Genomic DNA, 17,340 nt, shown 5'->3' on the forward strand with positions numbered 1-17,340 from the left:
AAGGATTGATACATATTTAACTGTGTAAAGTGCTAGTTAAACTTGTTCAAATGGGTCAGAGGGAAAGGGAAATAACATTCCTTGAGCACCTACTATACGCACAAACTCTACTTATATATCTTGCTTAATCTTTATGACTATTCCATGAGGTAGATTTTAATTCTCATTTGATAAGTGAGGAAGCTAAGGCTCCAGAAGGGTTATATAACTTTCCTGAAGATACATTGCTAATAAATGGCAGAGTTGGGATTTGAACCTAAGTGTCCCTGATTGCAAAGCCTGTTTTTTTTTTTTTTACATTATCATATATTTTTTATTTTAAAAAATCTAATATTTTAGTATTAAAATAAAATTTAAACACAGCATCCTTTTCTCACCATTAAAAGTAGGATAATTCTAGACAATTTTTCTGAAATCTATAAATGTGCTTATACAAATGCATTAAAAGCTAAGTATCTCAACATCTGTAAGGCCTTTAGCAAATAAGTACCAACCTTCAGGAAGATGAGAGGCCACCTGAAAATGCACCAAAATTTCAAAATTAAGCTTTTAATTTATTGATAATAAAGCTAAGTATCACTGATATGCAAGTAAACAGTTTTTAGAACAAGCTGGAATTTTTCTAAAATTTAACCACGGTTGAATAAAATAGCAAGAACTTCAGGGCAAGATGGTATGTAAATATGAAAAAATACATAGAACACTTGGAATTAATTCAGAACTTTTGTAAAAATACTTGAGTGGTAAAGTGTTAAAACAGTCAAGAGAAATATTCTTTGACAAAGAGATTACATGCTAGAAGAGACTTTTTCTACCTTCCATTCATACTTCACGTATAAAGAATTTACACTCAGAATTTGCCTAAACCTCCCTCCCTCCCTCCCGCAAAGCCTGTTTTGCAGAAAATCTCCCCTCACGTTTCATAAAATGTTAATCTCGGCCCACAGTTGCATCACCATCTTTGTTTATGGGCTATTGGAGAGAAGTGTAAGTTGGCCAAGCCTCTATTCCACAGTGGGAAAATATGGGTAGGATTAGAATGCAGTAAGACTGGGTTGCTTGCAGTGTGCTTCTAAGGAATGTTCTGTTTCCCTCTTCATCAGCAGGGTATTCTGGGAGAATCTTTTGAAATTGAACTTAGTCCTGAGGTCGGAACTTTTTCTCTCACCTTCAAGCTAGGTGATTTGTGACCATTTAAAGGTTATGCCATTTAGAAGCCTTTCCTGGATTTTTAAAGAAAAGGATACAAGGGGGAGGGTTGGTTAAGTGGGGGAGATGAGGGTATAGAGTGTAAGTGCAAAGGCAGAACTAGCAGCTGCTTTGTGACCATCAATACATCCAAAAGATAGGTCAGGAAAAGGATTAGTGAATATTAAAATTGACAGGAGCAATTTGGTTCAATTATAATCTAAGGAAAAAGGCTGAGGGGTCTAATCGATATTTTACTCCAGATCTAATGAGTTAATTTTGAGAAGGAGGATCCAATGACTTAATTTTGAGAAGGAAGACCCAGTGATGGAACTCATGCAAGGAGATGGCCTGGGGCCTGCTAAAAGTCAGGTTGCAATTTCCGTAGCCTTCAAGACAACCAGAAAAATAAACAGGCCTTTTAGAAGAAACTTCAAGTTTTCTCCCATTCACATGACAGCCCCGGGGTGGGGTGTTGTCTCACACTTCTGGAATTGGTTAGATCTGTGCTGTAACTGTAAAATACACACTGGATTTTGAAGACTTAATAAATAAAAGAATGTAAACTATCTCATTTTTTCTGTTGATTACATGTTGAAATGACAATATTTTGGATATATTGGGTTAAATAAAATATAATACTAAAAGTAATTTCACCTCTGTCTTTTTTAATGTGGCTACTAGAAAATTTTAAACTACACATGCGGCTCACATTATATTTCTATTGGATGGCATTGGGATGGAGAACAGGCAGTATTCCCTGAAGCTTCCTTCTGGAGGTGAATACCTTAGAGTGGTAAATATGGAAAAGAAGATTCTCAGTGCCAGTATTTAAAGTCTTCCATTGGGGGGAGGGATAAGTTGGGAGATTGAGATGGACATATACACACTACTATATATAAAATAGATAACTAATAAGGACTTACTGTATAGCACAGGAAACTCTACTCAATACTCTGTAATGGCCTATATGGGAAAAGAATCTAAAAAAGAGTGGATATATGTATATGTATAAGTGATTCGCTTCGCTGTACACCTGAAACTAACACAACATTGTAATCAACTATACTCCAGTAAAAATTAATTAAAAAAATAAAGTCTTCATCAAGTTAGGACCACTTTCCCCCTTTTCACCTCAGATGGTATGGGGCTGGTGTTTTGACTGTTAGAACATCCCCATTTATTCAGCACTTTGAGTACCTTTGTGGATGTCTCTTATCAGTCACTCATTAGAAGCATTTCTTACTTTTTTCCAAACAAACACAAGCCTGTCACATAATTAATGGCATCCGTCCTCACTCCCATCCATCCATCCATTCATAGAAAATCTGAGTCTTATTTTTAGGCCCTGCTCTTCCTGCCAGGGCTTTCACTAAATTGCCAAAGCAATGGCAAAACCAATGTGGCCATTCTTGCATGGTCAGTGAAAACTACCAAAGAAATGGGAATTATATGGGTTAAGAGAAATAGCACTTATCAAATTGAGGACTTTTAAGGCAAAGAGGACCACCATATTCTAATAGTAAACAAACAATGGCTTGTTTTATTGCTCGTGCAAAGCTTACATGAAATGATTATTTGACTCCCTGTATGAATCATGTGTTTGGGCTCTTTTTGCTTTCCACAAAATACCAGGTCTAGTGTTAAACTCATAGATACTCAGTATATACAAGGAGTAGTATAGTGTATAGATTCCACACTAATAAAAGTGGACTTTTCTTTCTATTATGCTAGAGACCCCAGACATACACCATCATTTCATACTTTCTAAATAAGTCATTTCCCCCATTACCCTTTGAATACTTTATAGTATTTTATCTTTGATGATATTGGAATTGAGTGATTGTTTTTTCATTAGACTTTGGGGGACTCCTTGGTGGGAAGGTTGGCAAAACCTTCCCTGAATTTCTTTGAATGCCAAAAGAAAGCTAAACTTTTACAAACAGGCTCTTCACATAAACACTCAGACATGCACTGAATACATCAATCCAAGTCATCTAGCACTAAAAGGAACACAATATTTTAACCGAGTGGAAAATTAGTGGTACACCATTACTAAACTCTGTGCTTTCAGTAACTTTTCTAATATAGGTGTTCCCTGAATCTGGGCATTATAAATCAGATTTGATACACAAGCAGTTTTTTAGCTACATAAAAAAAAAAGCCAAGGGGTCTAATCTATATTTTGCTCCAAATCCAATGTTTTGAGAAAGAAGGTCTAGTGATTGAACTTGTGCAAGGAGATGGCCTGGGGCCTGCTGAAAGTCAGGTTGCAGTTTCCACTGCATTCAAGAAAACCAGAAAGATAAATATAACTTTGAGAAGAAACTTGAAGTTTTCTCTCATTCACATCTCGGCCAGTGGGCCTCACACTTCCAGAACTGGTTAGACCTGTGTTGTCCAATATAGTAGGTATTACCCAGCCATATGTAAAATATATTCACAATCATGATCAATTCCCATCAGACCTCCATTCTTCCCAACTCTCTTCCCAATAACAGAGTGGAGTTAGGGTTATAGTTTTTGGCTGTTGAATGCATGATGATCAAATCTGTAACCATGACTTCTGTAGCACAGTTTTCTGTGTTACTGATTCCAATTTTATCTACAAGACTAGGTACAAATAAGTTCAAGGAGACAGCATATTATTTAAGACAACTAACATTTTATAAAGGAATACTATGTATAAAAATACAATCAAGAGCATCAATTTGGTTTAAAAAGCAATTGTTACTTTAGTACCCACTAGGAAATCAAACAATGGAATGCATTTTCTGATATATTTATTACAACTATACCTCGATACACTAATGTAATTGAAGGCGATAAATACAGTAGAAAAAGTTTTAAGATACTGGTGTTGGGGGCAATGTGACACTTGTAAACTGGGTGTCACACTCAGTGAGATACTGTTTATCATTGCACTCACACTGAATATGATTTGGTTTGTAGTAATTACATCTGAGACCACATATTTGGGTGCTTGATAAAAGGGTTTTATTATTTTTCAAAATTAATAACCTTTCATTTTAATCAAGAGCCCCAGTGAGGAAAATCTATAAATTAAAACAAAGGGTTTTACACACTACTCTGATTATCAATAATTTGAAGCCTGAGGCCCTCTTGAGGAAATTCTCTTTCTGGCTTGCAAAAGCTGTGGGAGACCATTAACATCATGAGGCCAGTTACAAGAAAAATTAACCTCTAAAATGTCACGGTTTCACACCCTATGGGGGCTTATGGATCTGTCTTAATATGGCATGTGCAGGCCCGATTTTAGGACAAGTCAGCTCCAAGTATTTCACACGTTTATAAACACAGAAGCTGTTGTATCCACCATCCATAAAGCTTTTGGGTAGCCACTGAAATCAGGCAAATGGCATAGTAATCCAAGGTGAATGGTGAAGTTAAGGCCTCCACACCAAAAACCGTTGGATATGGTGCAATAATGAACATGGGAAAAATCTCAAAATTTGAACAGGTAAACAAAAGCCAGGACAGACTCAATTCAAGTAAGTGAAACTGCCAGACTTCCGAAAGGAGTTCTTCAAAGAAGACTTCCACAGAACTCGTTTGCTCTGCAGGAGTAAATAAATCTCAACTGATATATTTTTATCCAAGCCACAGCTGAGAGCTTGATTAACTGAGAAACAATACAGTTAAATGACATTACATTCTTTATAGTCACCACTCCAACTTCAATATCTGCATAGAGAAGTACAGAGGGTTACAGTGAAATTGTGTATGCTGAGGGATGCCACTAAATTAGCTCCCAGGAAAATTATTAACCTTTATAAGTAATTTTCACTTTTTCTCTCAGGGATAGATTTCAACTTTCACTTTAACAGTGGTTGGGAACATTCCCTTTATTGCTTGGTTGTGTATTTTGAGAAAGCAAATCCATTGGCACTTGCGAAGGCTTAGAACATAAACCAACATTAGAAGGAACAGAAACACATAGCTAAAAGTTTTACTTTAATCACAAATTCACAACTAGAGATTTCATTTGCGTATCTTAGAATGCTAAAAAGACATGTTAAATTTTTTAACCAATCAGCAAAAACATGTGCCACACAGATTTTTAATGTTCATAATTTAGAATTTATCACATAAATATATTATTTATAAATATATCCTTTATTTGTAAAATTATTATTCTTAAAACATTTCTTTCCAACACAGTTGAAATTTTCATATGTGTTTTAAGGAAAAAACCCCACCCTATTTTAAAATGTATTACTAAACTTCAATGTGCAAATAAACCAGTGCCACCAAACTGAAAAAGAAAAAAAAAAGAAAAGAAACATACTGCTGTGTTGGATATGCAGTTGTTACTACAAATAACACCACCACATGTCCTATACGGTGATCATATACATGCTCTTGTTTCACTTCTCAGTCATTATCAGAACCATTTGGAGGTAGGAATACCAATGCATCATTGAAAATATGCCCAAATGCCCTAAGGCGGTATACCCCGTACATCATTACGTGCATCTGATTAGGCGTCAGTCCATTAAAAGTAACAGCCATATCTGAACAACATCCTTCTACTACCTGGTTGGGGTGATTAGTCATTGCCTCTTTAATAAAAAGCCCAACAGACTTGGTGTTAAATACATCTTTTCCTTCCGCGTCTTCTGCATTTTCTGCAAATACTCCAGCGTATTTCAGGCAGACTGCTAGCTGCTTATCTTCAGATATCTTCCAAATCATCCCTCCCTGTTCAGGACACTTTTCAGGAATACTGAGAAGGCTGTTAAGTCTTTTCATTGATTCTACACTTAAGACAATTCCTCCTTCCATACTCACATACTCGAGGTCTCCAGATTTTATAGTGTGGCCTAGATAGAAAGGTTGTGATGGATCCTTTTTTAACAAAAAGTACTTTAAGTTTTCAATAATAGCAAACGTAGTGGGGCGTGCAAGGAAGAACCAGTTGTATTGGTCTCTATATTTATCAAAGGCGTATTTGTAAGCTTTTCTCATCATTAACCACATGTCATTTGTTTCCATGTTAATTGACTCAAACACTTTAACATTTTCAGAACTGAAGAACTCTGCTTTGTCACAGTGTTTGGTCCAAGTTTCCTTCACTGCAGCCCAGAGACTCACATCTTTGGGTTTGACAAGGATGATACAGTATACTCGAAAGCTCTTACTGAGCTCCATGCGTTCATCCTCTGAAATTTTCAAGATATCTTCTTTATTAGGAGCTTGTAGGTGATGATGCTCATGGTGGTGCATTCTATTTCCATGACCAATCCTAATGTGTCCTAGCATAGTGATCAAGGCACAGAAAATGCTTCCAAGCATTACACCCTTCAAAAATGAACTGCTTTCAGAAAGCATTTTTCCTATAAAGAAGAAAAAGATACTTAGGATACTTAATAGAAAAGGATTAGTCTAGTGATTTGATTTGATATTCCCCCTATACTTACATTTTGCTCTTAATGTTAAAAAAAAAAAAGGCTCCCAAGCTTGAAATCGAGTCAGTGCAAGTAGCACAAGAGAGTCTTAAGAATTTTTTGCTTCCAACGATACCTGATTACTGTTTGGTACAAAGTGGAACTTGGCAGCAACACCTCGTCGCCGTAGAATTTTCTGGGAGGCTATTTTTGCACTTCATCTATAGGGATTTAATTAACCAAGTACTAAACCAAAGCACTAACCCCAGAAACTGATATTACAGAGGTTGTCTGTCCATCATTCGCTTTAAAGGAATTTCATTTCACAAGCTTGCATTATATTATTTAAATACCTCTGCGGATATAAATGGACTTTTACAACAAAACCTTAAATTGAAGAGATAAAACCACCTACAACTGGTAAGTCACCAATGGTATCTGTGCTGGCCTCTGTTCTCAACCTAGTGCTTTATTTAACTGATGGCTGCTGTCCTTAGGTGTTTTGAGTACATCTTGGAATTGATACCATATATGTTAATATTTACCCTTTTGTTCCTAAGACTAAATGGTTTCCAATACAGTATCTCAACTAACTGATGTATAATAATAAAAGCCCATAATGAAAATAGCTAAATTATTTGGATGAGAACTGAGTCAATATAGGCATATCTGGGGACTATTAATGAACATTTTTATTTCCTCCAAAGGCATTTTCTTATTCTTTGGGGAAGTAAAAAGGGAAAAGTCTACACTTTTATTTCAATTAGAAATTAAAAGAAAACCCAACATTAAATACAACTGTTGAGATTTTCCCAATCTCCCTTCTATCTCCACAAGGAATGTTCTACTGAGCTACTTAGATTTTCCCTTTGTTTCTTAAAGTTGAAAGTGGCCTTAGAAGCTATCTACTGTCACTTTTCTCATTTTACAGATAGGGAAACAGAGGGTCCACAGAGGTTAGGTAACTGACCCAAAGTCACAGTCAGCAATAGAACTGAACTAGAAATCAGATATCCTGGCATCAGTTTAATGGTTTTTCTATTACAGAATAAAGATCTCAACAGTGCTTCCACCCATATTATTGAGAATTTAATAAAAAGTTACTGAATAACCTTGTTTTCCTACAAATGGAAAAACATGTAGGATCTGTTAACCATAATTGATATTTTGCATCCAGCATCACCGTACTGCTACAAGGAAACCATCCCTTGGTTTTCTTCTAGAGGAAATGGACTTTGACCTCCATTACCTTAGAAGGACGTGTGGAACAACTTGACAGATGTAATTCCTAAGGAGGGTGGGGAGTCGGGTGGGAAAGAGGCAGGACAGCTTTCCTGTGTCACTCACAGAACTTGGTCAACAAACACGGCTCTAATAAGGAAAAGAAAATTCACAGGAAACAAGCTCTGCTTGTTTTAGAATTGTCAGATGCACTCCAAAATGAATTATTTTATATAGGATTTTGGCATTTCATATTACACAATTTTCAATATGTCTGGCCATTATATAATAATTCACTAGTGTCTCTTAGATTGATAATGATATATGTATGTCAGAATTCTTCCTGATGGGGATACTACTTATGAATCATTTGCACAAATTTTTCTAAGGAGTAGCATCTAGAGATGCACATGATAGGATATTTGGTGCAGAGGCAAGGGAAACTTAAAACCGCACACGAGCACAAACGAGGCAGAAACGACCAGAGTGGTTTTTGAGATGAATCCTTTTAGATGAAGGCGGTTGCGGTGGAGTATGGAAAAGGGAGGAGAACAAAAGTGAGGGAGAGAACATGGTCATCTCAACACCCCAATGAGGGGCCGAGGGAGCGCCTCTAGGAAGCCGGCGCTCTATCTACCCCCCTCACTGTTCCTCACACTGCACCTGCCCGGACACACCGCGTGGAGCATGCTGGGAGTGGGCCAGGGCCCAAGCCTTCCCCGGAGAGGGGCGGGGTCGGGCCGCTCCGGGGGCTGCTCCGCGGGCAGCTGCAGGTGCGGGCCGATGCCCCAGCACTCACCCGCGTCTAGAGTGGCTCAAGGGCGGGAAAGCGCAGCCGCGCACGGCTTTCCTCTCACGTTCGCGCGCCGCTCGGTTACGTTCCTGGTCGGGCTGCTCTAGATGCAGGCGGTTTCTTCTCGTTGGTTTCACTAAAGGTGGTGAGGGCCCGGAAGTAGACGCCACAACGGCGCGGGCAGCGGGGCGGGGCAAAGGAGCCCTAGGCCAGGCGGAGCCGCCCACCCGCGCCGACGTCGGAAGGGCCCGCGCGCACGCCGCGCGCCCTTTCTCGCCGCCCCGTGCCGAGTTCAGAGAAGCGCGTCCTGCTGGCGTGACCCGCACGCTCACCCGTACCCAATGGGAAGCCCACAGAGGCGTGCGTGCGTACGACCCGCTGATAAGTCCCACCGCTTCATTTTCCGGTTGTGGAAACTGCGAGAGTGAGGTAGAGTGTTCCACGTGACTGAGGTCGTGTCAGGTCTCTCAATGGTTTCTCTGACAACCACCTGAGGCACTGCACCCTCCCATTGACAAGAGGGCGCTCCACCCAGTACTGGGCTGGGATTAAATGCAGGCCAATAGTCGTTGAATTATGAGGGCAACGATCGCTAAGGTTATTGGAACGGCATCTGAAGCCCCACTGTCCGGTTTCCAATCCTGTCTTCACCGCGTCCTTTGGTATGCTGGGAAAGTTACTTCACCTCGCTATGCCTCAGTTCCCTCCTTTGTAAAGTACAGAAAGTATCACGGTAGTGCTATCATGAAAGATTAAATGAGATAGTGCCTTTGACTCCAGTAGCAAAAGACCAAGCATACAGTAAGCATCCGTTAACTGTTAGCTGTTATATTACTCACCCCTGTATCACTAGCATTTAACCTAGTGCCGCACGCAGGGGACAGTACATATTTGTGGAATTAATGAATGTTAGAGCAACAGATGAGGAACCAGGACCAGAAAGGATAAGGAACTTTATAAAGGCCACACTAATTAATGGCAGAGGTGGGACTAGAATTCAGCTCTAATTATAAGTGTAGAGCTCTCTTTCCGCTAAACATGTGATCTGTCCTTTAAAATTCATTTTTGTGGCAGAAAGGGTTTTTTGCTAAAAAGCACAAAGTCTTACAAATTTTTTAAATGTACTGTCACCAGTTTCCATCTAAATAACTTTGAGTGGTGATTTACTCAGGCCTGAGTTCCTAAAGACACGTACATTTGAGTATTGGCAATGACCCAGTTTAAGTAGACTGAAGGTTTCGAGAAGCACTGAAACAATGAACAAATAGATTTTAGGCAATTACTGTCCTGGCAGCACTACCCTAAATTCTGGAGATATAGGGGTGAACAAAATTAGCCCCCTGCCTTCAAGGAGCTCTCAGTCTAGCAGGGAAGAAAGACATTAAACAATTCATTACAAATACATGGTGGTATGTTCTCCAAAGGAATACAAAAATGAATTCTAGAACTGGAAAAGAACTTATGACTGCAGAGTATCTCCACTATATTTTCTTAAATAACATATATTGTCTATTGTCACATATTATATATAAATATATGTGTATATGTGTATATATATATATATATATATAGTTAAGTGAAACAAGTTGCAGAATAATGTGTATAGTATGATTATACTTTGGTGAAAACAAACCAAATTTTACATATGTGCACATATGTTTGATCTGTTTGTATGAGCAAGGGGAGTTGTGGAAGGCTGCTCAGCAGGCTGTTAATATTGATCACATCAGGAGGTCGAGGTGTGGATGATTAGCTTTGTGTTTATACATCCCCTATTGCATTGTTTCAGTGGTTATAACAAGCATTTGTTATTTTTGAATTTGAAGAACAGCAAATAAAAAGATCTTTAAAATTAGAGGGACAAAAAGAATAAGAGGAAAAGATACCAATAAAAATACCTTTTAAAGAGTGCAGACAGCCAGTCTCTCCTTGCGAAAAGGGACCAAGGAAAGACAGAAATGGCAGTCAGAATTCAGAGACAGTGGCAAGGAGTCAGTTTAACATGCTGCTTCCTTCTAGTACAGGAAGGAATACCAAACTGGAAGTACTGATACAAGATGCTCTGAAACAGAATAAACCATGGAATTTTCAACAGCAAAAGTGCTGTCAATGAGAGATTGTCTAAGAACCCAGTTCTCTACTTAAAGCAGAGCTTAAACATACTTTGCATTTGAAGTGAGGTTAGTGAGATGGTTGATTTGTAGTTAGGTGATTCATTTTTAAAACGCCATTCCACATCGTAGCCCTAATTTTAAAAATACATGCAATTAGTTTCTGCTAAAATTAAAAATATTTATAAATATTCTTTGGCCCAGCTAACCCATTTCTTGTCATCTCTCCCCCAGAAATTAAAGCACCAGAATGTAAGGCTAAATGTATAAGGTCAAATGCATTGTTGTTGATAATAGTGGGAAATATCCATCAATAAGAGAATGGTTGAATTAATTATGGTGCATCCATATAGTGTAATATTAAGCATAAAATAAACAGCTTACCTCACCTGTACTAAACACTTCAGTAAACACACTAACCTCCTCCTTGTGTGTGGGGGGGTGAGGGTTGCTTTTGAATTTGGTTGCCTTCATGTACCCAGCAGATAAGGCAAGATTGCATTAAAAACTGACAACACTGCATTTTTGGTAAAGTCCTCCTGCCAAGTGCATGCATTATTCAGCATGAGAAGTCATTAATTTTTAGTAATTGGCGATCACTTGCGTTTGAACATTCAAATTTTCGAAATCTGTCCAAAGGCCTTTGGGAAATTAACATGACTTTCTACAACAGTTCAGTGGAATAATAAATATTGAAGAAAATCTAAGGTGGATTGTTTTCTGCATAACATCTTTTTGAAGGGTTAAAAATGTCTTCTGTGTTTACCAATTAATAGCTATAATATATGTACCTCTTCTGCCCAGAATTTCACAACTGTTCATCTTTAATAAACAAATTCCCTTGTCTGAGCAAATTCACTATTGTTTCCATTTGAGTATAGTTTGGTCCCTAAATGAATCTCATTTGTGTTTTCAGGCATATTCATGCTTGCAATCTCATTTTAAAATGTTCTTCCATTTGATGACCATCTGGAAGCTTTCCTTTTTTAAAATTAACAAACCCATTTGCCTGCCAACAAATATGTATTAAGTGTTTACAGTAGGTCAGGCTCTGTGTTAGGTATTGTTTTTTTCAAAAGCCTTTTTTTATTATGGAGAACTTCAAACATATACCAAAATAGAAAAGTATAATGAAATCACGTGTACTTTTTAAGGAAGCTTCAACATCCTCAATTCAAAGCCAATCTTATTACATCTATACTCTTTCCACTTCCCTCCCTTCCATATTATTGTGAAGCACTTCTGGGACATGTCATTTCATCCATAAACATTTCAAAATGTATAAGAGATAAGGGCTTCTTAAAAAACCCCACAATACCACTAGAAAACTAAAAAATGAATAATTCCTTAATATACTAATGGAATTACTTGACAGTGTTCAAATTACCAGTAATATCACAAGTGTCATGGTATTTTAATAATCTGAAGCAGAATCTAAATAGTCTACACATAGTGATCGAGTTTTGTGTCTTTTAAGTCTCTTTAGTCTATATGTTTCTCTTTTTCTCTTTCTCTCTCCCCCTTGACATTTCTTTGTTAAAGAAGTCTGGTTGTTTGTCTTGTACATTTACCCACAGTCTGGTGCAGATAGCCTCATTCTGGTTCCTTTAATGTGTTTCTCTGCCATTTGTGTTCCTTATAAATGGGTAGTTGGATCTAAAGTAGGGTTGCCAGATTTAGCAAATAGAAATACAGAGTTCCCAGTTAAAATTGAATTTCAGATAAACAATGAATACTTTTTTAGTATAACTGTGTCCCAAATTTAGCTTATGGGACATACTAAATATTGCATGGGACATGCTTACACTAAAAATATTATTTGTTGTTTATCTGAAATTCAGTTTTAACTGGGCATCCTGAAATTCATCTGGCAACCATAACCCTAATCTAAAAGCTTTGTTTGATTCAGGTTCAATTTTTTGGGGGGGAGGGAGGGGGTGCAAAACTACTTCATAGGTGGCGGCGTGTGCTTCCTTCAAGAACATTATGTCTGGTTGTCTTTTTTTTTAATGTTTTATTTATTTTGTTTTGTTTATTTTTGGCTGCATTGGGTCTTCATTGCTGCGCAAGGGCTTCTAGTTGCGGCGAGCAGGGGCTGCTCTTTGTTGTGGTGCATGGGCTCTAGGTGCGCAGGCTTCAGTAGTTGTGGCACGTGGGCTCAGTAGTTGTGGCTCATGGGCTCTAGAGCACAGGCTCAGTAGTTGTGGCGCACAGGCTTAGTTGCTCCGCGGCATGTGGGATCTTCTGGACCAGGGCTCGAACCCATGTCCCCTGCATTGGCAGGTGGAGTCTTAACCACTGCGCCACCAGGGAAGTGTCTGGTTGTCTTTGTGATGATAGCTGCCATTGATGCCTAGATCCATAATTCATTAGGGTTGCAATATGGTGATCTTCTAATTTTCCAAGGCATATTTTTAAGAGGAAGTTTGGTGTAGTGATTAAGAAGTCAGGCTCTGGCATAGGAAAGACTTGGCTTAAGCTCTGGCTCAGCTACTTTCCTAGTTGTGTGACCTAGGGCAAGTTAGGTCACTTCTCTCAGCCTTAGCTTCCTCATCTGTAAAACAAGGTTAATAATAGTACCTATCTCATAAGATTTTTTTTTGAGGATCAAATGAGTTAAGGTATGTGGAGGATTTAGAACGGTGTCCAGCACACAGTAGATGCTCCTAAGAGCCAGCTATTATATCTAATGAGACTCTTGAAGAATTATGGCCTTTCAAATTCAGGATTTCCCAATATTAAAAACTTTAAATCCTCCACTCAGCAGTTATATTTTCACATAATTAATAAAAATAACAATAAGGATGTATTGAACGAACAGCCTCTCCTATTTGTCCAGTGCTTTGCAGTTAACAAAGGCCTTCTTCACATGATTCCATTCTCATTTGATCCTCATAGCAGCCTGTTAATCAGAAGGACTGGTCCTATCTGTTTTTAAATGTGAAGAATCTTGGGCTTAGGGAGGTGACTTGCTCAACTTGTAACACAGCTAGAAAGTCACACAGTAGAGTAGGGACTGAGTCCTAGTACAAAGCTCTTTTGAGGGAAAACACTGAGTGAGGAAAATTGTGTGGTCCTCCCTCTGTGCAACACTTTCATTTCTTGGTTCCAGGGACAACACTATTTTGTTTTCTTCTTCAACTTTTCAGCTTCTTGTTTCTTTCCCAGACTAATCCCTCCTCGTCCCCATCCTCAGTCTCTTTCTTCTCTTCAAAATGTAGTTGTTCCCCAGGGTTCTATCCTTGGGCCATTTTTATTGTTATATTCTTCCCCTTTAATATCTATTCAATAGCTTCATCTATTCAAATAGCTTCAACGATTCCCTCTGGGAAGATGATTTCCACATCTGTATTTCTGGCCTCTACCTCTTGAATTTTGGACCCAAAATTTCAGTTGCCTGCTTGATATCTCCATATGGCTGTTTCAGACAGAATCTTACATTCAATGGGTCTGCTTATGTGGATCCTGGTTTTAACCAATCAACTATATAAATCAAACAAACAAGGGGCCGATTGAGGAAGTTTGAATAATTACTGATGACATTAAGTATTTGATGACATTAAAGGCTTAATATTACCTTTTTAGGTGAGATAATTATATGTGGCTATGTTAGGAATATCTTTCAGAAATACATACTGAAGTGTTTATGGATAATATCATGTGATGTCCGGGATTTACTTCAAAATAATCCCGTTGGGGAGAGAAGGAATAGGTAAGGGTATTGATTGGCTGTGAGTTGATAATTGTTGAGCTAGGTAGTGGGTATATGGGACTTCAATATCCTATTCTCTCTTTTCCTCTATGTTTTGAAATTTGCATAAAAATTTTAAAAGCTTAAATAGGCCCCAAACTGAATTGATTAACCTTGTCTACATCCATCTCCTGACAATCATTTCCTCTTATCTTCCCAGTCACTTATTATGAAAACCAAAGCTCTTGGTTTCTTCCTTCTCCCTGACCTCTACACCCAATCAATTGCTAAGTCAGGCCGAGCCTCACTTCACAGTGAATCCTGCTTCTATCCTCTCTTTCCCATTCAAACTGCCACCACTCTCTTAAGTCCCTAATTACTTCTTGCCTGCACTAGTTTAATAGCATTCATAAATTTCTCTCCATTTCCAGTCCCTCCTCACTTGGTATATGTGAAGCATCTAGCATAGTGCTTGGTACTTAGTCCCGTCTCCATTTCTCCTCAATAGTGAATTCCTCTTCCTTCCTGCTGCCTGCTTAACCCTCTGATGACATCTCCCTTCCCTGAGACTGCTCCTCACTCCCTTTCAGAATTGCTTTCTTCCCCGTCCCTCCTGGATCCTGCACCCTCACTGCTGCCTCCAATCCACCCAGCTGCTATGCTTTGTGGAGGAAGCATGTGTCTGAATAAAGAATGATTTCTCAGTTCCAAAGTTAGAGTGGGGTTTTTCATAGCTGTAGGTGAGTGGAGTCTTTACGTACAGACGAAACAGGCATACCAAGTGTGAGTAAAAGAGAAGCAAGTTTTAAAGCTGCCTCCTGTCCCCTCAACTCATTGGAGAAGAAGAGGCAAGATCTCTAGTCCAGAGGGATCAGCTTCTAGATCCAGGCAGGCTAGGGTAAATGCCAATGGCAAAGAAGGAGCTGGGTGGATATTTTTCCAGCAAGCTGGGGACTTCTTGAGGAAATACCTCTTGCCTAGTCTGGCTAAGGGAGGAAGAGCAAGAACTGCCTCCGGTGGGTCTCATAGAGGCAGCATCAGCAGTATGGATTGGGCGAAGGTCCTGTTGCTCAGGGCTGTCCCAGAGAAATAGAACCCTTACTTTTGATGGCCTGCCTAGGTGTAGTTCTGTCTGTTTTGGAGAGCAGCCAGGCATTCAGGAGCTGGGCTGACCGAGCACAAAAAACCCCCCTATCCTTTAAAAAAAATTCTGTAAATCAATCACATTCTTGCATTTTAAGCATAACACTTGCAACTAAAACCAAACTGCTGTATTATAATCAAGATGCATCTGCCTGTTTTATATTTAAGGCCCACAGGCTTCAACTAATTTAGGGGACCATCTGGTGAGAAAGAGAGAAAGTCTTATTACAAAGTGGCATTTGTTTGCAGTCTCAGGCCTCAGAAGGGATTGTTCTGGGGATCCCAACCAATTTCCAGTGCTCCTGACTTAGGTAGAAAGGCATGGCTCTGGAGTCAAATAGATCAGATTCAGTTCCTCCTGCAACATTAACAAACTGGTGTCTTGAGCCATAGGACTTCTGAGGTTTGAATTTCCTCAGTTTCCTCATATGTAAAATGGGAATTAGATTATACCTGAAGTTGCTGGGAAGATAAAGGAGATAAAGTCTCCCAGAGGGAGCCTAGAAACATTGCTTCCTTTCCCTTGATCCATAACTTAATCTTCCATCTTATTCCCTCTGAGCCTGGCTCTTCTTGCCTACTTTGTGTAATATCCACTTTCACATGGATAGACGTGGGCATGCTTTTACACTGAGCTTTGAACAAAAGTTCTGAAAAATAAGCTTTATTCCAATGCTGTTATTTGTTCACTTCTACAGAAGTTAAAGAATTGAAATGGAATTGCCCTGGGATGCAGTGGTCAGAGGGCAGTTTTGCCTCTTCTGTGGTATGCTAAACAAATCTATTCTCAAAGTCCTCCTGTCCTACATTTAAGTAGTTGAAAGGATTAGACCAGTTAGCTGGGACAAGTGCCAGTTGCAGCTCAGCGGGAGGAGAGGGAGTTAGAAAGCAGGTTGGTTAGAGATGGAAAATCTGGGAATGGGGATGCTCTTTGATTTTAACTAGATAACTGCTACTTGGGTGACAGCTTTATTTCAAGTGAGAATATGAATTTGGCTGTATTCGTAGTTAGAATCTAATGCTCAAAATTTCCTCTAAATCGAGAAACAAAATTAAAAAGTGATGATTGAGATAGGCAAATGTAATTGCTGAAGCTGAGTAGTAGCTACCTGGAACTTCATTGCACCATTTTCTATACTTTTGTGTGTGTTTGAAAACATCCATAATTAAAAGTTTTTTGTTTATGTGACAGTTATGGGACAATGGAGGTCACTCAAAAACTGGGGAGTTTGATGTCATGTCAGTAAAGCTAGTAGAGGATATTTGAACCAAAAGAACTCCTTAGCGGAAATGTGGTGATTTCTATAATTATTATCTAGCTAAGTGGATTTATTTGAAGGATTAAACAGCATGCAGATAAGACATTTGATGGATATAATATGAATTGACCTCCAAAAGTTTTTGACAAGATCTTACGACCACTGTTTTGGGTTTGTTTGGTTTTTTTTTAGGTTTTTGTTTGTTTGTTTTGGGACCATGCCACGCTTGCAGGATCTTAGTTCCCCAACCAGGGATTGAACCCGGGCCCACAGTAGTGAAAGCACAGAGTCCTAACCACTGGACCACCAGGGAATTCCCACGACCACTGTTTTTAAGGGAGTTGAGTCACTATAGGACCGTGACCCTCCTTCCTCTGAGTAGATATCACCTTAGAAATAAGAAACAGACATAGAGTTAAAGGAGGTTAAGGACATTATTTTGACATTTTGAAAATATGATTTCTTAGGGATTGGTGGAGGGGCTAGTTTAAAAAAATTTTTTATAAAAGATCCAAAGGAAGGAATG

At 38.8% G+C, this 17,340-nt stretch overlaps 1 protein-coding gene across 1 annotated transcript; it reads right to left on the bottom strand.

The window, feature by feature from the left end:
• Positions 1 to 3,894: 3,894 nt before the first annotated feature.
• Positions 3,895 to 8,886, bottom strand: C1GALT1C1 (C1GALT1 specific chaperone 1). The gene is made up of 2 exons (XM_068534033.1): positions 8,617 to 8,886; positions 3,895 to 6,545 (listed from the first exon to the last, which is right to left on the bottom strand). Exon 2 carries the CDS (start codon positions 6,538 to 6,540, stop codon positions 5,584 to 5,586), a length of 957 nt encoding a protein of 318 aa, XP_068390134.1. The 5' UTR covers positions 6,541 to 6,545; positions 8,617 to 8,886; the 3' UTR covers positions 3,895 to 5,583.
• Positions 8,887 to 17,340: the final 8,454 nt, after the last annotated feature.

The sequence above is a fragment of the Eschrichtius robustus genome, chromosome X (genome assembly GCF_028021215.1).
Source record: "Eschrichtius robustus isolate mEscRob2 chromosome X, mEscRob2.pri, whole genome shotgun sequence".
NCBI lineage: Eukaryota > Metazoa > Chordata > Mammalia > Artiodactyla > Eschrichtiidae > Eschrichtius > Eschrichtius robustus.

What these genes read in the sequence shown, in the direction of transcription:
- C1GALT1C1 (XM_068534033.1), bottom strand. Translation starts at nt 6,540, where the DNA reads ATGCTTTCTGAAAGCAGTTCATTTTTGAAGGGTGTAATGCTTGGAAGC.